This window comes from Prinia subflava, chromosome 12 (genome assembly GCF_021018805.1).
Source record: "Prinia subflava isolate CZ2003 ecotype Zambia chromosome 12, Cam_Psub_1.2, whole genome shotgun sequence".
Classification (NCBI taxonomy): Eukaryota; Metazoa; Chordata; class Aves; order Passeriformes; family Cisticolidae; genus Prinia; species Prinia subflava.
Window position 1 is genome coordinate 3561952 of NC_086258.1, and position 21151 is coordinate 3583102.

The window sequence follows — 21151 nt, forward strand, 5'->3', positions numbered from 1 at the left end:
GCAATACACAGAATCTCCAGGAAGATCCTCCCCTGGCAGAGGATCTCAGTCTGGGTGCCATTCAGAGCCCATCCAAAGGGAAGACCCAGACTCTTTGCTCAGTGAGAATGCCCAAGTTTCCTCCCAGGGCAGGTTGTGTTGCATCCACAGATGCCCCAGAGCCTGTATTTTCCACATAGCTCAGGGCTGCATTGCCAAGCACCAGCTTTGCAAACATAGACTGAGCCTCCCTCCAAATTCCAGCCACAATTTATTGATTAAAAAAGCCTGTCTAGTCAATAAAGGCTCCTATGAAAAAGTTCCACTGCTCTGCACTCACATGCCGCGATCCGTCTGGCTGTGTTAGCAGCCTTGGCTTTTGATGCTTTCTGACAAGATGGATTTGTGGCCTTGACTTTTCCAGATCAGGAGAAACTTAATCCTAGAGGATAAAATTACAGACTAGTAAAAAAACCCTCCACAACTGGCCTCATTAACTGCCATGTAAGAAGTTCAGAGGCTTCTTAGCTAGAAGGCAGCATCTCCAGCTGTCCTTGAGGGAGAGGCAGCTCTGAGCAGACAGCACAAAGCCCTTGGCAAACACAGTGCTCCTGAAGTGCATGACACACTCGTGGCACCAGCCAGGCTGCTCCATCCTCTGCAGACAGCAGGAAAAGGGCAGACGGTCCCAGGTCTCCACCTATAAAGTGATTTGGGAGAAAGCAAAGATAATGCCCAGTTCTGGCCAAAAGGTGTCTGGGCAGATAAAAATAAAAATACTCTGGAACAACCATATGGAAATGTGAATTAATGAAATTTTTCAGCAACTGACTCAACCGTAATTGAGAGCTGAGAACCCTCCACCTCCCTTCTGCTTTCCAGGATACAAAAATGACACTGGTAGGTGGAAATAACTACAGCTGTCCCAGGGAGAGAGAAATCAGAGCTTCACAGCGAGGGTAATGGCCAAAATTAAGCACTTGCTTGGTGCTATTACACAACACACCCCAGGAAGCAGCTTCCAAAAACCTGACCTTCACTTCAAAGGCCTCTTTTTGAATCATCTCTCCTTCTGCTAACAAGTGAAGTGGATTCAGCACTCAAGAAGGGCACTCTGGATGTTGAAAACATCTTTGCCCATGTGTTAACTGCAGAAGAGGCAGGGTCAATGTTCACATATTTACCCAGCTCCTGGCTGGACCTCAAGCTCCTACAGCTTCCTAAGGGCAGTGTCAGCTCCTCGTGCTGCTCTGTGTGGTGGCCAGTTTGTCAGCCAGCACTCTTAGAGATGATTTTAAGGCTTACAATGGGAGCGCAACGTGGTTGCATGGAGACTGCACTGACTCCTTTCTGACAGGAACAGCATTTGCTCTGGCCAGACAGTCTTTTCTCCTCTCCTCTCAGCCTACCCCAGGTTTTCTCAGGGCAGTAGCAGCACAGCTTGTACACAAAAGGGTGTCTGGAAGAGCTGGTTGCCATAGCTATATCCATACATCCCCAGCCACGCAGGCACGTCACAACTGTGAAGTTATAAATAAGACACTCCCGAGCCTCAATTCAGAGCACAACCTGTAAGTGTACAAAACACTCAGCCTTCTGAGTTGACCTCTTCTGCTTTCTTTTATAGACATGATGCACAGGCTCCTCTGCAGAGCAGCTCTGCTCCAGAGCAGTCTGGAATGCTGGTGTGGGGATGTGCTCAGGTTTTATGGCCCCATACTCTCCACTCCTGCACATCTCCCTGCCCTGTCTTCTGTCCAGACACCCTCCCAGGTTACCTGCTGGTTCTGCTCTCACCACAGTCCTGTGTATCCAGGGTCCCACTACAGCAGAGGGCTCTGAGCTGCCAGACTCCACATTCCCCTGCTCTGAGGTCTCCACCAGGCTCACTCAGCAGGCTGTGTTCCTGTTCTCCTCGCTTTGAGGATTACAAGCTGTTCTGGATGAGGGCTGCTTCTTCTTATGATTGTGGCAAAAAGACCCCAGAGCAGCCAGGATCTCTTGACATCATCAGAATGAAAGCCTGGGAGTCTCTGCTGAGATCTGACCTGTCCTGCTTGGACATGGCATCCCAAACTGAGTGCTGTACAGAAGCAGGTGAGCTGTTCCCCTGTTTGTTGTCTACTTAGTTCAGCCAACACCCCACAACATCCCCAGTTACCCTGAATCAGCTGTCAGTGCACACTGAGCTGTGAAGTACCACAGAAAAGGGGCAAAACCACAGTGTGGGAGCCAACACAGAGCAGGACAGAAGATGAAGGGCTGGGAGAGGGGCAGAGCCTGCTAATCCTTCTGTGATTTGCCATCAGCAGCACAGAGCCAGCAGTGCATTGGGACAACACCTCATTCACACTCGCTGTCACCCTCAGCCACAGGAACAGCAGGTGATGCTTTGTTTCTGCATCTCCCCAGTTCCACCCACTTTGGTGCTGAAGCACAGGTGGGAAGAGGTGGATCCATGCTCGAGGACACAGCTCTTGCATGTGCCGTGCTCAGGTCCAGGGCTGCTCACCCCAGAGGTGGAGAAAGACTGGAAGATGCAGACTGGCTCAGTGGTCAGCCTGAGGGTCCTGATGGAGGAGTGACCACAGGACAGGGCACAAAGCTGGGGGATCCAGGACCTGCATCTGTCTCTGCCCTCACAGGTGAGTACTGCCCCTCTCTGAGGCCCGCATGCTGAGGTTAATTCAAGGCTCTTGTGACCTCAGGGAAGGAATTTTATCTCTTTGTCTTGTTTTTTTCCCTCCATTTGCAGATTAAGGGAGAGTCCATTCCTAAGTTGGAGTGTGCAAGGTCTTATCACCAGCAAAGTTCTTTGAGATACCTTCAAAGCACCTCTCCCCAGCCTCCTCACCATGCTCTGTGCAGGCACATGGCAACCCCCCCAGGCCCCCAAAGATGGGTGTTCAGAGACCCAGCAGCAACAGAGGTGGGCACAAGGGGAAGAAAACTGCACCAGGGAGAGAACTTTGAGAAAGGGACTGAGAACATCACAGCAGCAACACAGCCACCACCCCAGGAGCAACACAGCCCAACCCACAAACCCCAATCCATCACACAGCCAAGCCCAGCCCTTCCTCCTCCCACAGCCATCCCCCAAAATGCTCTAAAAACACATTCAAAGCACTTTTTAACTTCTAAACCTTGCATTAGACAAACTCACAGCAGCCTCCCCAAACGCAGGTGGGTCTGACCTCCCAGGTGGGCCCCAGAGAAGGTCCAGGTGGTGTTAAACCAGGCCTAGCTTGCCTGTTCCCTCCTGAGGTTTTCACCCTTCAGCTTTCAGACAAGGCCTCCCAGCTTAGCTCCCCAGCTCCCAACCCTAAAACCAGAGCAAGGACCTTTCTGTCTTCCAGCACAGGCTGGAAGATGCTGCACTCCCCATGCAGGGCTGGCTCAGGCAAGGGGGGCTCAGCTGGTCCAGGGGACCTCCTAAGCCAGGGCCACAACAAGGAGAAGTGGTGACAGCCCAGGTGCCACGTCTGGCAGCTGCAGGGACATGGCCCAGCCTAGAGAATGGAGACATGAAAAGCACTTTGCACCACAGCCATGTTATCCCCTCATCCCTCCCCCTCATCCCCTTTGGAGCTTCTTAACTTCAGAAACCTTCCTCCAGAGGAGTGTTGGAGTGACAGAAAACATTTTCCAAGCCTAATATCAGTTCCAGATGTTCACAGCCATTTCAGTTTGTACCTCACCCTGTAAAACACATTTCTCCCTCTCCCTCTCTCAAGTGCAGCGCCTGCTTGGTCCATGACATAATGTGCTGGCGGGCTCGGCGCGCACACACACACACAGACACACACGCTCGCGCCCTCTGCGAGAGCCCCGCGTTCAAACAAAGAGCATCACTCAACTACAAAGCCGTCGCACACATGGTGTTATGAGTAATTTCCACAAGTTTTAATAAACAGTTTGGGATGTAATTGCTCTCCGCCTTCCCGGCTGGCTCCCGAGCGCGGAGCCGCTGGCTCCCCGCGCGCTGGTGTTGAAAGCGCGGTTTGTTCCGCGCGCGAGTTCACCTCCTCTCCGCCTCGGATGGGCCAAGGGCCATGCTTTTCTGAGCACCAGTAACAGGCCTCTTAAAAAAAACCCCTCGTACAGCTGAGGGCAACCAACCCACGCAGGCTCCTGGCTCCCTTCGTCCTGCCCTGCAGTGCCCCTGTCTCATGTGGAGCCCAGCAGGGAGCACAGGGGACCCACATCACACCAGGCTCAAAACGCCCCCCTGACTCAGCTCCAGGAGGAAGAGGAACAATTGTTTTCTGGATCAAGGGGATGGTTACAACTTCCAGTTGCAGAACAAGGCAGAGGCCAAGGAGTTTTGCTAGGGTGGGACACTGGAGGCTTTTGAGGGGCAGGAGGAAGGCTGAAGGCAGGTGAGGCTGCTACCAGGTACAAACTAGTTTGCCACAGGAATGGAGAACAGGTTGGCAGAGCTCTAGCCCCTGTCAGTGCCAGGAATCCCAATAAGAAATGGCTACAACTGCAATAAAGCAAACAAAACCACTGTCCAAGTACAAATAACCCACTCATTTAAACTCAGGAGTTCCAAGGGATGAGTGGCAGCATCCTCAGGAGCCCTACAACCTTGCCAGATCCTCCCAGCCCAGAGCTGGCTTGCTCTGCAAATACCTCTGATGTACCTCCCAGCAATGGGAACAACCTGCTCCTCCCTGCCAGCAGCTGGGAGACTGATGGGGAAGGAAGAACTGCCCATATCCATCAAAAGCCATCCAAATTTCATATCCCACACTCCCAAAGATTCCCCCTCTGAGGCTGAGTTATTGTTTTTGTGGATCCTCAGATGGGAGGAGCTGTGGTGCAGCAGGATGGGTGGGTGATGGTGCTCAGGGAATATCCAGGGCATGATTTTTGGCTGTAGAGAGCTGCAGCAGTCAGCACCTCTGCAAACCTACACAAGGTATTTGCAGGAATCAAGTCATCTGGCAATAGAGGCCTGCAGGGTAAGAAAGGAATGAAGGCAGGAATGTTGTTTGGTTATAAACAACACAGAAAAAAAAAAGGGACAGATTTTGGATTGGCTTTTCTCTTTAACTGTTAATAGGGTCATTCTGTCCCAAACAGGCCCCCAGAGCAGGCAGAGGGAAGGGAAGCTCCCCACAATGAATTCAATTGCCTGTCAAACACATGGCAGTCATAAAAGGAAAATAATAATAATAATCTGTATTTCCTACTCTGGCTGCCAGGCAAAGATCCAGCCACTTCAAAGGAGAAACCCCATGTTTCCCTGGTCTGGCCTCACCTGACTGATGTGTGAGCAATCTGGAATCCCCATCCAAAACAAAGCCCCTGCTTTGGTGGCTTGTTTTCTTTCTCCATTACTGCAAGGTGCCCCTCCAAGATCAAGAACAAACCTCCTTCCACGCCGTGAAACCAGAGACATAACCCAGGGGCCATGGCCACATCGGGCAGGTTTGGGAGGGGATGCTGGCAAGATGTAGGAGAAAGGTCCTGTGGGATGGGACTGGTGTGTGAGCCAGGGACCTCCTGCAGGTCTCCTGTTTGTGGAGACCCCTGCTCCTTTTTGCAGGAGCCTCCACAAACAGCTGGACCCCCCCAGCAGGTGGGAGTGTGGCTCTCTTCAGCAGAGGCAGGCCAGCTCTTACAGCACATGATTTTTGGATATAGGGGCATCGGTGCTGTAGAAGCAGAATACATGGGCTTGAGGTGAACAGAGAGGGTGGAAAACTCCCTGTGGCTGTGAGGTCTACGTGATCTTCCTGAGCCCATCTTCCAAACTGGGAAACACAGCTGAACATCTTGCCAGGGTGCCCTGGGAGCCTGTACAAGTCTGCATGTGGACTCTGTGTTTCCACACTCCAACACCAGCCCCGTCCCAGGTAAATCTCTGCTTTGGTCAACAATCCAGCTGCCCCTGACAACTCTTGTGAGCTTCTTTAAAAAAACTACATCCAAAATCCTCAAGTGAAAAGCAGTAGGTTCTGCCTGGCTTTCCCTGCAGCACTGCCATCACTCAGGGTCTCAAGTCCTATTTTCTGAAATCCATCATTGACTCACCCAAATTAAGTTCCACCCTTCACAGCCCTCTGCCTTGTCCAGAAGCTCCTGGAGCATGGACTGAGCTGCTGACAAAGCCTTTTTAAGGTGTAGAGCACTCAGTACAAGCCTGAGAACTAAACTCCAACCCATGGAAGTTTCAGGTTCTCCTGGAGAAATGTTGTGCTCTTTAAATGATCTCCCTAAATATTGCAGGTTTTGAGATCCTTTGATAGGTGGCCAAGACAACTGAAAATATCCTTTCAAAGGTGAGTCACTGATCACTCACTGGAACAGACCAGCAAAGCCCTTGAGCTGTTGAAGAATGACCTTCCCCCTACAACCATCATCTCGTGGCATTTCAGGCTGCCCAGATCCACACTCAGTTCAGAAACTCTAAATCACAGCTCTCCTGCCCAAAAAAAGGCAAATAATTTCCTTCTGCCTCAATTTTTTTGTAATTCCCCTTCCCCTCAAACAGCCATGTCTGCAGAAGATTCCAGAAACCTCTCCTAAATGGGTTTGATACCTCATGTAGCACCTTGGCTCGATGAACCATTCTCCACCAAAGCAGATGCTCCCAGCCACGTAGGGCACAGGGAGCATCATCAGGAGCCCTCTGCACCACGAGGAGGTTGCCCTCCCTCACACCCACCTGTGTAAAGGTCTGTGTCCGTGTACTCATCCACCTTCTTGTGCTGCAGGACGTAGTCTGACACCTTGGTCCCGATGGCAGGCTGCACATCCAGCCACTCCAGAGACACCACGGTGCTCGAGGGCTCCACGTTGGGGGACAGCCGCAGGCTGGGCGGGAGACAGCAAGAAAACAAGTGAGACATGAGCTCCCTTTCTGGGGAGGAATCCACTTCTCTGAGCAGTAGGACCCCTAGAAAGGCCCACCTTCACTCATGTGGGTGTGCCCACAAAGCCCCAAGGACAGAGGTCCTTGGGGACAGGGGCAGAGCAGGCTCCTGAGCACCAAAGAACTCCCAGCTGAAGTTCTGTTGAGTCCAGCCTATTGCAGTGTATGCCCTTGGGAGCCTCCCCCTGCTCCGGGAGAAGGCAAGCTCATGCAGCCCCAAATATCTCATCTAAAGGGACCTTCATTGTCTGGGAGAGATGCTGAACTTCAGCAAGGTAGGCAAGGACCAACACCCCAGGAGCAAAACAGGAGAGGATCCAGGCTCTTGAAACCCAGCAGGGCTGAGTCTACAGGAGGGGAGGGTCAGGTCTGCATGGCCAGCGAGCAAAGGTGAGAGAGGGAAAGGGGGAGAAGCAATGTGAATTCACCCAGCTGCAAACCTCTGAGGGGTGTGTGTGAGAGCCAGAGCAGGGCAGCTGTGCAGGAGCTCCTGCCCAGAGCAGGAACAACGTGGGCTGGGATGAAGGCAGAGGAGCTCTGTGCTAACGCAGAGGCGTCCACTCCCTCTGCTCTGGGGTAGATGACAACACCAAGTACAGGGCTATGGAGAGTCTGGCTCCAAACACACAGCATGTTTGCTGGACTCGAGATGGGAAATGAATCCCCTCCAAGGATATTGGCTCACTAAGAAGGTGTTCTGCTCCTTGTGGCTCACTGGAGCCAGTCTTCCTGCTTTCTCAGCTAATTCCCCATCAGTTTGCTCCTGATTTGCTCTTGCTCTGACAAGACACGATGAATTGCACTGTAATTCCATTTCTTTCAGCATTTGAAATCCCATTCTACAAGCCCTGCTAATCAGGTGATGAAAATCTATAAGGAAACCTTCCAGGGCCACAGCTAGAGCCAGGATATCCTAAAGGCATCAGTCACACAGTGAGGAGGGCTGGACTGCAGCCCCCAGGCCCAAGGGTGCAGAAGGAGGTGCCCATGGGCTGAGCCCCTGGGAAATGGGGTGGTTCTGGGGGCTGTGACCCACGGGAGAGGGGCTGGTGATCCGTGGAGGGCTCCCAGGATACGTACACAGGCGGAGGGAGAGGGCTGCAGTTCGGGAGTCCGTTCTCATCGAAGGCGTTGAGGTCGCACCTGCACCAGTCTTCGATAACATCACCTTTCCCAGAGCACCAGTATGAGCTCATCAGGGCTCCCTTGAAGGCCTGATGTGAGAACAAAAAGCATGAACACGTGTGCTAAAGACTCAGTGAAATCTGGCCAGCAGCTCAGGGCTGAGCATCAGGGGAAGTGTGCAGAGCCCTGGGATCAGGAGGCACAGGATGGGTTGGGGGAAAGTGTCCTCTCCAGCTCTGCCATGGCCTCTCTGCATGGTCCTTCACCTCCCTGGGTTTAGCTCCCTTGTGTTGAGTGATGCTGGTTCTTCCCTGAATGCTTTTGGAGTGGGGATGGGGATCTCCTCTGGGGGAGAACTGAGCTGCCTGAAGAAGCACGAACATAAGTTCCTCTGTGACAGTGAACAGAATACACATGGTACCTGCACACTGCTGCTGGGTACAGTGAAACTCTTCCACTCTTCCCCGTGCCCTTAGAACACCCCTCTGGCCACCCTGGAGGGTTTGGAGACCGGACAGGGGGTCTGGGATCTGTACAGGGGGTCAGCCAGCCTCACACAGAGCCCAGGAGGACACTGCCTCTGATCCCTGCCATGGCAGTGAATGCCCACATTGTATGAAGAGTCACAAGCTGAGAGAATTCAAAATAAGTAGTAGTTAGTTTATCACAGAGTGTAAATGTAGAATCTACGATTTTTAGTATATGGGCTTGAAGAGACAAGATGGAGGAATTGGGGAGTGGCCCTGTCCTCCTTGTTCTTGCTCTATCCCCCATTTTCTGCTGAGTTGGATCACGAGGGTTGGTTTAGAGTAGAAATGACATGTTAACATAGGTAGTGAGTATTGGTAAGATTCTGTAAATAAAAAGTTCATTGTGGATGGTGGTTGGGTCAGGGAATGGTACAAAGGGCCTGGGACCCTCTGACCCGCCCAGTCTGCCGTGTGTCCTGCTCTGCTGGGGACGCCCTGCAAAGCTGAGAAAGGACTGAGAGATAATGAAGAATAAACAACCTTGGAAACATGCACTGGTGGACTCAGCTTGTCTTCTCTGGCTCTGGCGTAGGACCTTGAGGGCAAGAAAAGCTTGAAAGCCTGATTGCCACGGGGAACAGCAACCCCGAGGAGAATCTCAGGGAACAGCAACCCTGAGATTTCTGTCCCCCTGAGTATAAAGTAATGCCTACATTCCCAACGACACAGACCCCTTCCATCCTTCTCACAGGTTTGTTATTCACACAAAGCGCCCTCCTGCAAGCAAACTGCTGCTTTAGTCACTTGTCCAAGGAGCACTCGCAAGCAAAACAGCGGTAGCTGGAAGGAAAAAATAAAACCTGGAAAATACTTGCAGGATGTTGCCAGGAGCCACCCTGACTGCTCCTGATAATACCAATGAATCCCTGGAATAATAACTGTGTCAGAAATGGCAAAGCCCTCCAGGTCTAACCCCTCAGTGTCCCTGCTGTGCTCATCCCACAGCTCAGGGTGTTCAGTGTCTGCAGGATGGGGGATCCCTCACTCCATACCCTGCTGTAGTTTGGACCACATGGGTTTATGATGGTTTCTCCCACTACCCTTCACCTGTAATTAAATTTCCAGCTCCAAAAACAACTCTCCTTCACACACACAGAGCCAACATCCAACCCAACCCTGCAAAGCCACAATGCCCATCTCGAATAATCAGAACACCAGAACACCAGCCACTAGAACAAAGCTCTGTAACGCTTTTGACCTTTCAGTTGGCACATTTGGGAGCTGAAACACTTCCACAGGTCCACATGGAGCAGCCTCACTTGTGGCAATGGAAAGTTGCCTGCGGAAGCCTGGCCCTGGTGATATGGCCTGTGCCACAAGGGTACGCCTAGAAATAAAACTGCGCCCTTTGAGGAGGACAGGGACAGCTCAGGCTGCAGCACTGAGCAGAAAACTCTAGGAAAAGCGCCATCCCAGGGAGGTTTCTGAAAAGAGGAGGTATAAATAGAGCCTGACGTCAGGGCTCCCATTGTCCGGGGTTGTGAGCTCTCCCCAAACACCCCCAGCACCTTTAACAAGGCGCCTCAAGGCTCCTGTGTCTGCAAAATTTTCTGCTTCCAGGCATTTAGAAAATGGGACTGTTCCAGATGGAAAAAGTGGGGAAAAAAACACCACAAAAAAAATCCCCAAACCCAAGGAAGGAATGAACATGTGAAAGAAAGAAAATGTGACGTTATTTTACTCTGTTCTTTAGAGAGTAATTGAAGTGCTGGGCTGGAAAGGGCATCCAAAGTAATCGGAGAGAGGGATGGAGAGAGGGGTTTATCTGACACCCAGATAAATGGATGCAGACACACGTCTGCAGAGAGAGAGCAGGAGCAGCGGGTCTGTGCAGGAAAGGAGCAGCAGAGGATGTGTGCAGATGGATGGGGAAGCATGTGCTCTCCCTAGGAAGGAAGATAAATACCCTCTGCTGAGGGTACCTGTGTGCACAGACAGGCGCTGCGGACAAAGGCAGATGTGGGTGATCCCGGGAAGGGCTGCACTGTCACACTGATGCCACTGCTCCACTGTCACTCTGCACACCCCCTCCCTGACCCCTAACCCAGTTCCTCCCTGCACATCCCCAACTTAGAGGAGAAACCCCACCTGTCCCATCCATGCCCTTTAGTAAATCCAGGAGCCAATTCCTTGTTTTCCTTTTTCCTGCTGTTAAGCACGAGCTGGATGAGCAATCCCCTGTGCTGCGCCTGCCCAGCCTCGAGTAGGTTTTAATTAGATCCTTCAGGTACCCAGCTGTCATCTGCCTTGTGTCACCCTTCACACAAACGAGGTTAGGGGAAGGATGCTGCGCTCACTGCGGTGAGCACAGCTCCACCCCTAACCGGGTTACCGGGAGCACCGTGCCGGCTCCTGCCCCCGTCCTGACTCCTGTCAAGGCCAGGCTGGCACAGCCAGGCTCCCGGGGCTTGTCCCTGCCTTGTCCCTCTGTGCTGGGCTCTGGTGAGGCCACACCTCGGGTGCTGTGTCCAGTTCTGGGCCCCTCATGACAAGAAGGACATGGAGGGGCTGGAGCGTGTCCAGGGAAGAGAATGGAGCTGGGGAAATGTCTGGAGCCCCAGGAGAGGCTGAGGGAGCTGGAAAGGGGCTCAGCCTGGAGAAAAGGAGGCTCAGGGGGGACTTTGTGGCTCTGTACAACTCCTGACAGGAGGGGACAGCCGGGGGGTCGGGCTCTGGGAACAGGGAACAGGGACAGGAGGAGAGGGAACAGCCTCAGGCTGGGCCAGGGGAGGCTCAGGTTGGACATCAGGAGGAATTTCTCCACTGAAAGGGTGGTCAGGCACTGGGAAGGGCTGCTCAGGTAGGTGGTGGAGTCCCCATCCCTGGAGGTGTTCATGAAACAACTGAATGAAATACTAATGCTGTGGTGTGACAAGAGGGTGATTGGGTAAAGATTGGACTCAGTTTTGGAGCTCTTTTGCAACCTAATGATTCTGTGATTCTATGACTTCTCTTGCTTTCCAGTGGAATTTCAAGCCAGTGACTTCCCACTGGTGCTGGGGAGTGCTGAGGGCCTGTTGAGGGGTGGGGAAGCATCAAGAGCACATTGAGGGGGAGCAGAAATGGGTAAGATCACACAGAAGAAGGGAATGACAGCTGTCACCCAAACAGGGAGCCCAGTGGCACAGGAGGACCAAGAGCAATGGACAAGGATGCAGTAAAGGTGCTGAGATCCATCCCATGGTAAGGTACAGCCTTTGGGAGAGCTTCAGGTGGGAATGAATGCACAAGTGGGACCTTCCTGAGCTCTGTGGCTCAGAACCACCTTCCCCTCCTGCCTTGGGCTGGGCTCTCCACATCTCCTTCCTCCCCTGCCATGCTCAGAAACGTGCGAGTGCTCTCCTCCCTTCCAGGAGACAGCACCCACACAAGTCCATCTCAAGCATGACCACCTCAATTGTGGATGCCTCATCATGCTGGTCATGTTCTCACAGGTCCAAGAGGATCTGGAATCATGAAGGGCTTCCCAGGAGTGACTGATCTGCTGGGAATGGCAGTGGCCCCCAATGCACGGTCCTGTGCTTGCCAACCACTCCCCGGGACCCCAACACCCCTCTGTGCCCTAAGGCAATTTTATCTCTCATTTAAAAGTATCCAAATTGTATTGTTTCCCTGTGAGTCAGCCCATTTAGTTTATGTCCTTCGGTGCCAGAGGGGAAATTTATGAGATGAGAAACTGGCTCGAAACGTTTATTTTCTAGATGACGAGTCATGCCATTAGATATATAGCTTTATGAATCATAGGAACAGCATCTAATTTGCTCTTAAAGGTATAATAGGTCTGATTCCCCACACCCATGCACACACATATATTGGATTGATAGTTCCCCCCTAGGATGGCTAGTTCATTTGTTTTGACACAAGCAAGACTTAGAGGACCATAAAGTCCCATCTTACCATAAGCTAAGCCTATTCATAAAAAAAATATTAGGGAAACAAACGATCAGCTAAGCACATTTATCCTACACTCGATTGCATATGGATCTTTCTCCTGTTGTTATTTGTGCTCAGGGGGAGGCCATTTGGCCCCATTTTATAGCTGAGACACTCTGTAACAGAATAGAGAAGAACACTTCCTTTGTCCTCTGTTAGACCTGGCTGATGGAGGGAGGAGCATTAACTTATTTCTGACTGTGGGTTTTCTGTTGACATCCCAGGAGAGGAAAGTGATAGGACATGAAGGAACCTTTCAGACCAGCATTTGCAGGACTCAGCACACACCACAGGGCTGGTGTTTGCAGATGGGATACTGGAAAGGACATGTGTTGGGTGCTTATCTGTGAATATCTGGTCTTCTCCCTGGCTGACAGTGATATGAAAATCTGCCTCACTGAGTCTGGGATGCACATCTCCATTTCTGGAAAAATTAAAAAGGAAATACAGGGTGATAAAAAAACAACCACAGGTGAACACAGGCTGGACAGAGCTGTGCTGCAGATAAAGGAGATGATCTGGAAGCTGGAACTCAGGTTCATTTTGGATTTTGCACTCATTTCTCAGTCTCTGTTTGCTTTTTTGTTCTTCTCAATGTAGAAGGAGAGAAGGAAGGGTGGGAGCAGGCTGAGCCATGCCAGCAGACAGGCTCCATCCCACGTCCAGGGACACAGCAGCAAAAGGACACATCCTGTCCCTTCCTGTTTGCAGGATGGAGATGGGGCCTGCCCACCACCACCACCTTCCCTCAGGCACAGGGAGGGGCCACTGGAGGAGGATGAAGGCTCAAGAAGCCTGAACAGGATGCTGCCAGGATGGCAGGATGGCTGAGGAAAAGCCTGCCATGCCCTTCCAGCTATGCTCAGTGCTGTTCACAGGAGATAAATGCTGCTCCTTAGTCTGAACATCTCTGGAAGGGGGGAATAAAAACAAAAAAGAGGAGAAAAGCTAAGGATTTCCCAGGCCAGAGACTCTTTCCAGGATCATGCAGTTCGTGTCTGAAAGGCTGCTCCAGGTTCCCAGCAAAGGAGGATGAAGTTTTGCTGTTGGCAGGTGATCTCATCCTGTGTTGTTCACACCCTCCCTGCCTCCGGCTGCCTCTCCCCCGGGAGCAGCATCAGCAGCACCTCATCCTGGAAAGGGACATCAGTGCTCTGCTGCAAAGGTCAGCGTGCTGGAAGGCACCCGAGATGGGCAGCATCCTGGTTTTGTTATTTACAGGACCAGGGAATGGCAGAGGACACTGTAAAACCTGGCAGCAGGGAAATCAAAGCCCTGTGCACTGCAGCAGCCCCATCCTCCTCACTACAGCCCGACCCAGGCAGACAGTGCAGCCATTCCTCCCTGGAAATGCCAGCTGGATGTGGGCTGGAGCTGCAGCACGATGCTCCAGAGGAGGGCAAGGGCCAATTAGCAGGTATGAAAACAAAGCAACAACAAATGAAAACCAGCACACCCCAGACCAAATCAAAAAACTCACCTCAACCACAAAAACACTGCCCCCATTGGCCCAGGCTCTCTGTCAGCTTTGGCATGGAAAAAGAAACCCCTGGCTGTGTCTCCCCAAGCCCTGAGGGCTGCTTTGGGGAAGCTGTGTGTCTGCAGGAAGGGCTGCTGCCCTCCAGCTGCTCTGCCCTCGGTGCTGGATTGGGGTCAAACTGAGCCCACGGCCTTGGGGACACCTTTCACCCTGGCTAAAAACACCTTGCCAGCCTGGGGACACTGGACAGCAGTGGCCACGCTCTGCTCTGCAGGAGATGGCTCCTTGGCAGGGAGTGGGGAGAAAAGCTGGGGAATTTTGCTCCAGCCTTGGTTGTCCTCTGAGCTGGTGACCCCCAGCACGTGAAGAGGCCGTGTCCAAGAGCCCTGCCAGGGTCCCAGCCATGCTCTGGGCTCCTGCTGAGGCCAGTGGGACCAGCAGCACGGGGATGTGCCCCCCAGCAAGCCCCCACACCATGGGCTGGGCCATGCGTGCCTCGAGGAGGCCATGGCTGCAGCAAATGCTGAGATTACTCAATTTTCGAATTAAAGCAAGGTCCTAGGGGTCTCCTAAAAATCCAGGCTCCACATCCATTTGTCTCCTTAAATACACACAGCAGGAGTTTGAGTCCATTTCCCAGTAGGAGCGAGATTGATCTCTCCTGCCTCCCTTCTCCACACCCCCCTCAGCACACCACCCTCTAAGCATTTCTGCAGCTGGCTGAGCTGCTCTGCAGAAGCTTGTTTCAGGTTTTTTGGGGGGGAAAATGAACAGACCATGAACAGGAGGGACCACACTGCCCAACATACCTTGCCTTTTCTCCCCTCCACCCGGCCACAGCTGCCCCGTGGCTCTGGACATGCATCCCTGCCAAGGATGCTCCTCGAGTGCTGGGGGAAGCAGGGTATTCCCTGCCCTCCTGTGAGGGACAAGGACGTTTGCAGACCATGCAGACCATGCAGATCTGTGCTCTCACTCTCAGTCTGTGCCTCTGGGTGCACTCCAGGGCTGTGCTGGGCAGTAAGAAAGATGGTGCTCACCACATGGGGAGAGGGCTGGCAGAAATATGTTTAGGTTGGAGGAGGAAAGTCACCATAACCTGGGGGGACTCTAACTGAGGTGAGGAGCAGCTCTTCTCTTTGACTCCAGGATGTTCCCTAAAGGGAAGCACTTGGGGTCACCACATCTCTCTTCTCTCCCACCACATGCACTCAACAGCATCCAGCCCTTGAGGTGCTGAGAGCATTTTGCCACCAGAAAGTCCCACCACACACAGAAGCTCTTTGCTGTTGGACCTGGCCAGCCACTGACACTGGTGGAGGTTTCCTCTGCAGCCCTGCAGTGGAGAATCTCCTCCAGCTTCATGTGGAGGGATCACTGTGGTGTCTGCACCACTGCAGAGCACAAAGAAAGCAGAAGAGAGGTGTTGGCATCCATCAAAACTGGTGCAGGATCCAAAGAGCTCCAGAGAAGTCCCTGGGAGATGGCAGCCAAGGTCACAGCTTCTCTGTCTCTTTACACCTTTTGAACTCCCAGTGTGAGCACTCAGACTGAGGGGCACTGGAGCTGCAACAGCAATGGGCCTGTAAAATACTGTAAAATACTTAGCCAGGTCTCACCAGGAGACTGGGGCTGGTGCAGAGGGGGCTCCAGCACTGCCTCTGCTCCAGCAAACAGTCCTCCCTGTCACACCTGCCACCCACAGCCACACCAGCTGTGACAACTGTGGAAAAGACAAGCAACAAAGGCCTTCAAAAACTGCTTGCACCTCCAAAAACACCTCCTTCACCCTGGCAAGCTCCAGCACTGCCACAGTCCCCAGCCAGGCTGCAGTGACCAGTAATTCAAATTCTTTGACCAACGCTATTAAACCACAGGGGGAAACAAAGAAACTCCTAGGAGGAACTCAATCCATAGTTCTCACTGCATATAAGAAGGAAAAGGGGAGCCTGATACTTTTCATGATACTGAGATTGTTTCTCCCCACTGCTGGGAGCCGGAGCCGTGCTGGAGCTGGTCTGGGAGGACAGATCACACAGAGCTGAGAGTTTCCTTGAGGACATTTCCTCTGGACAAATGCTCCCTGGACAGCAAAAGGCAAAACTCCTGGAGCCCTTTACATTTCAGGCCCTTGCTTCAAAGCAAGAAGTAAACAGCAATTCCCACTGACATGGAAATAAAGAGTTTTCTAACTCATTTTACGTGGGCAAAGTAATATATTTTCACCTCATCTCCTGCTTGGAAATGGTCAGTTTTAGCTGAAATCAAACATGCACACAAAGAAATATCACAAATCAGCCCAGAGCAGACACCCAGCATGGAAACTGAAACCCCAGCACTTAAGAGTCTGGCAAGGTCATCAGCAACCCAGAGCACAGCCTTGGACTGGGCTGTAGCTGTAAATTTTAAAAAGTGCATAACTCACTGCACTAAAGCAGATGAAAAGACAAACCTATTACAAAAATACACATGCTGAAGAGGCCAAAATGTCTTTACCTGTGTTTTGCTTCATCTTTGCTGCTCAGCTTACACAGGAAAATTTTCAGCCAAGTTTATAAAAGTCAATATCCACCTTGTTAATGACCTTGTTATCTGTCTGTACAGCATTGTCTTTGTGGACACATATGCAAAGAAAACAGTGTTTACAATTATTGTTTTCTTAACACTACAGGAGGATTGGGATGAGCCTGCAGTTCCTCTAAGGTCAGCACTTGCAGTGTTGATTGAGAATCATCAGCATGAAGGGAGAAAAGCAGGCAATGGAGCTCTCAGGATTGAAGATGCTGGACTTGGTTCAGCCCAGACAAGTGAAAATCGTATTTATGGCACAGGAGAACACCACTCTGCAGTGCCTGGGACACTCCCAGCCTCCTGTTTGGTGCTGAAAATGGGAATTTCATCACCCAGATGATACATGAGATGCTCCTGGTGGCACACGCCCTGTGGGAGCCTCTCAGTGCACAGAGCATGGTCACAGTTTAAACTTGGTGGTGTTCTGGCTCTCTGCTGGTTGACAGGCTGATGTCTCCATGGTGGTGGCAGCTCCTTACCAGCCCTAAATCCCTTTCCCTTTCATGGTAACACCCCCTGCTCACAGGGGAAGGTGAGGGAGAGACGATGCCCCTGCCCTCCACGAGCATCCATGGTGCTCGAGCCCATGATGCCACAAGAGGATGGGGACACCTTTTACCACAGGCAGCACTAAACCCACACCAAACCATCCCCTCCAGGATGGGGACATGGCCCCCACGAGCTCCAGTTCCTCCAGACAGGCAGCTACAGCTCTGCCCAGCCCAGGCTGCCTGGAAAAACCTCCCGTGTAGAGAACCAAGGTTTGTGCCGAGGTGGCAGCAACTTCCTCAGCAGTGCTGGATTGCAGCCCCAGCAAGCAGGATTTGTCCCTGCTTGTGGTGCCAAGGACAGCCAGAGAAGGAGAGGGAGAGGGAAAGAATAAAAATCCTGCAGGAGAGAGGCTGGTGGAGAGAAGGGGTAGAAACAAGCTGGGGTGAAGGGATGGAGGGAGCAGGACAGCCCATCAGAAGTGAGCAAGAAGGGGAAAATGATGGAGCTAATGCAACACAAGGGACTCATGCTGAGAGAATGGGAATGACTAGAAAAGAGAAGTAGGGGCAGGGAAAGCAGAAAACACTGCCTGTGTCCTGCTGGGGCAAGGATGGGGATGGTCTTGGATGGGTTGTAGGGAGGAAGGGGATGAGAGGGCCTACTGTCAAGAGAAGCCTACAGCTGAAACAACCAGACCCAGCTAAGGAGGGGGTGGTAAGACAAGACAGCATGATCCCACCTGCTGCCCACGCCAGGCCCTGGCACTGCAGATGGCACAAAGTGACCTGTCCTGGCGTGTGCTGCTCACTGCCAGCTCCCCCAGTGCCTGCTCTGGCAGCAGCCCCCAGCCTGCAGCTGCCCAGATCCCTCACCCTGTCACCTCTCATCCCAGCCCTGCCCAAGGACAGCTCCCAGGGGTGAGGGGCAGCAGACTCCCACACAGCACCCTCACACAGGGACAGGCTCCCAGGGGATGCCCCTCCACCTCTGGGCGAGAAAGTGGAAGGTGGAAAAGGAAGAGGAGGAGAGATGCAGGGAGCACAGCCCTGGGGAATACTGCTGGGGTGTCTCTGTTTTGGATGCATTGTTGGGGTTTTGTTTGTTTGCTGGTTTTCCCAGCGCCTCAGCAGAAAGCACAATGCGGGCTGAGCTCCAGCTGCAGCTGATGGGGCCAGCCCTCGCTGGAGCCAGGGGAGCAGGGAAGGGAGGGAAGGAGGGAGGAAGGGAGGCTGCTAGTGGAACAGAGTACAGCTCCCCAGGACAAGGAGGCGCCCCAAGTGAGCCCAGCAGTGTCAGCAGGACTGGGGGGACAGGTGAGGAGGAGAAGCAGGAGGAGGAAGAAGAAGGGGAGGGTTTGCAGGCATGCCCAGAGAGGCAGGGTGGCATTGCCACCTGGGCACAGGGCGATGCAGGGGACCTGGAGGTGAGCAGGGTTCATGGAGATTCTTCAGATCCTGCTGGGCTCCTCATTATTCCCCCCTCCTCATGGGCTAACCTACCTCTTGTAACCCTAAAAGAATGTCCTCTTGCAGATTGCTGCTGGGAAGCACATCTTTCTTGCCTGAAGGAAATCAGCTTCCCACTGCTCTCTCTGTACCTGTAATGCCTCATCCCAGCACTGCCCTGATAACAGCAGGTCAACTTCTACACAAACCTGCCCAGCGGGAAGAGCAGGCGAGGGTGGGGAAAGAATGCAGGAAGAAAACATAGTGGGAGAAAGGGAGTTTGAGGAAAAGACCCACAAAGAGAGGCAAACTGGCTTCAGGCAAGGACCAAGAGGGTGGATAGATGGGAAAGCAGGAACCAGATCAAGAGAAAGGCAAGGAGTGACAGTCCCCAGAGACAGTACCCACAAACTTGGGTACTGGGAGAAGCAGGAAGACCCTTCTCCCCACGGATGTGGGGAGAGGATGAAGCATCATTCCTGGTGGTCACACCTCCACGTGACAGGATTGTTTCCTGACCTGCAGCCCTCTGTGTCCCACCCACATCTGCTGCATGCTGGCTCACTCCAGACATCCTAATCAAGTCCAGGCTCAGTGCTAATTAGTGACTTTAGGCAGGTCTGTCATTTGTAGATTTGAGATTGGGGTCAGAGGGCTGCAGAGGGGGGTGGAAGTGGCAGTGAACCGAGAAAGTGGGACCTCAACCTCCATAGGATTAACACTGAAGCTCTTGCAGGAGCCCAGCCCCAGGGACTGGTGACCTCCAGCCTGGTTTGTCCCTCCTGGAGTAACAGTGACCTCCTGTGGCTGTGGGACTGTCCCAAGGGGAGGGTTCTTCCTTCCCTCTGCACCTCTGCAAAGCCACACTGGAGCGCTGGAGGCCTTTGGCCACCCCTCAGACAGGTATGTCTGAGATCTTGGAGCCAGGAGGGAAGGGCTGAGCTGGTGCTTGGCTCCTGAGACCTCTCCACAGGACACGTCCTGCACACCAGCATGGACACTGGGAATGACTTGGCTGCTTATGGCATTGCCTTGAACCTATCAAAGGCAGGGAGATGCAGGTCTGAGAGGGCTGTGGGTGGTGGGCAGCAGGACCTGCCAGCTCCATCACTGACACCACCCCACAGCACTGCCCTCCAAACACACAGAAACCCCCCCTCGCTCCAGGGCACCTGCGGAGGGGCCCTGAGAGGGGGCTGGGTGAGGTCACAGAGGTGGCGCTGGCCCTCCACAGGCTCACTCACCTCCCTGGTGTCGTTGTCCTGGATGAGAGCGTACAGAGGCACCACCCTGTTGATCTCCAGCAGGACGGGCGTGGGGCTGAGCTGCTCCTTGCCGGGGCGCCGGCACAGGTGGCAGGTGGACGGGCAGCGCCCCTTCTCCTCACAGCGGATCTCCACGCCCGAGATGAGGTGGTCGTCTGACAGCATCTGTGCTGTCAGCAGGCCTGACAGGTACGTGATGAAGGGCATGGATTTCAGCTCCTTCTTGTTCCCAAGCTCGGTTGTTTCTGGGTTAGGGAGAGGGAAGAAACCAAACAGCATTAAAAATCTCAGCACAGGTGTCTTCCCAAAGCCAAACTGTGCTGCAGCCAGGATAAATGCAGCTGCTGAAGGTGTAGGCCAGGTGGGAGCAGGGAAAAAGGAAAGGTCAAGGAGAGGAGAAAAACAGGACTTTCAGGTCACTGCTTGGAAGTGTGAGCCTTTCCAGACAAGCACATCTAAACTGACAGAATTGATTGTTCTTCTCTTTTCTAACTCATGTTCTTCTTTTTTCTAACTTGCATATCCACTTTCTGTGCTCCAAAATGAGACAAAATCACCTCACTCTATCTTCCCTGCCAAAGAGAAACATCCCCACTGAGACCAAGCCAAGGAGCTGAATGCCCTTTATCCCCACCCTAACACCAGCCCCCGCTAGTCCTTGTAGTCCTCAGGTCACTCTTGTGGGTGCCACATTATCCAGGGCACTGAAATGGATCCAAAGAGGCTGCAAAAGGACTACATGGAGGGATGGAGCCCCTTGGCAGTGGGGAAAGGCAGGTATGAGCACAAACTCACTGCATGGAGAATAAACAGAGGCATTACCAAACCAAACTGCCAACACTGCTTTCAGGAAAAATTCAAGCATTTGAAACTCACCAGGAAACCACTTGGTGGTCTTAAGCACAAGGCAATAAACATGGAGAACCTTTACTTTATTGTGGGTTTGTCTAAACACTTGCTAAAGCCACGTGAAGTATAACACTTGAGCAAAGGAGACAGGACTCCAATGTCTGTCCTGTACCCTTCCATTTAAATTCCTTGTTTGGAGCTGGGTTGACCCAAGAAGGCCCAACTTTTATAACCTGGAGACAGACCTACAGAAGAAAAGGCTTGCTCCATCTTATGGCTGTTGCCTCTAGCAACAAATTCCCAGTCCTGAGAAGGAGCAGGAGAGGAGCACGGGTTGTCTCGACACACTCGGCTTGCAGTGACATGCAGCTGATCTGGCAAGGCACAAGCCATTTGGAAATACAAGTAAACAGTGTTCATTCATGACTCCCAGAGCCCTCGAGGGCAGGGACAGCCCTTCCCTGCTGTCTGGCTGTCAGGGAACACTTCTGTGCACAGGATCAAAGCTGTCACGGGGGGAACGAGCAAATTCCAACCAACCCATGTTTTAGTGGACTAGAAGGGGAGCAGTTGCTAAAATAAATTAAAGCAAGGCTGTA

The 21151-nt window shown here is 52.6% G+C and overlaps 1 protein-coding gene across 2 annotated transcripts in view; it reads right to left on the reverse strand.

Annotated features, from left to right (window-relative positions):
* Positions 1-21151, reverse strand: part of ASTN2 (astrotactin 2) — a 322339-nt gene that overhangs the window by 73564 nt on the left and 227624 nt on the right. The window contains exons 17-20 of one of the 2 annotated variants that reach the window (XM_063410173.1): positions 19683-19948; positions 7943-8076; positions 6656-6804; positions 4499-4939 (exon numbers count right to left, since the gene is read on the reverse strand). In XM_063410173.1, coding sequence (XP_063266243.1) covers positions 4917-4939; positions 6656-6804; positions 7943-8076; positions 19683-19948 — 572 coding nt within the window. In that variant the 3' untranslated portion in view covers positions 4499-4916. Of the gene's footprint in view, positions 1-4498; positions 4940-6655; positions 6805-7942; positions 8077-19682; positions 19949-21151 lie in introns of those variants that run through there. The other variant, XM_063410172.1, reaches the window with a different exon arrangement.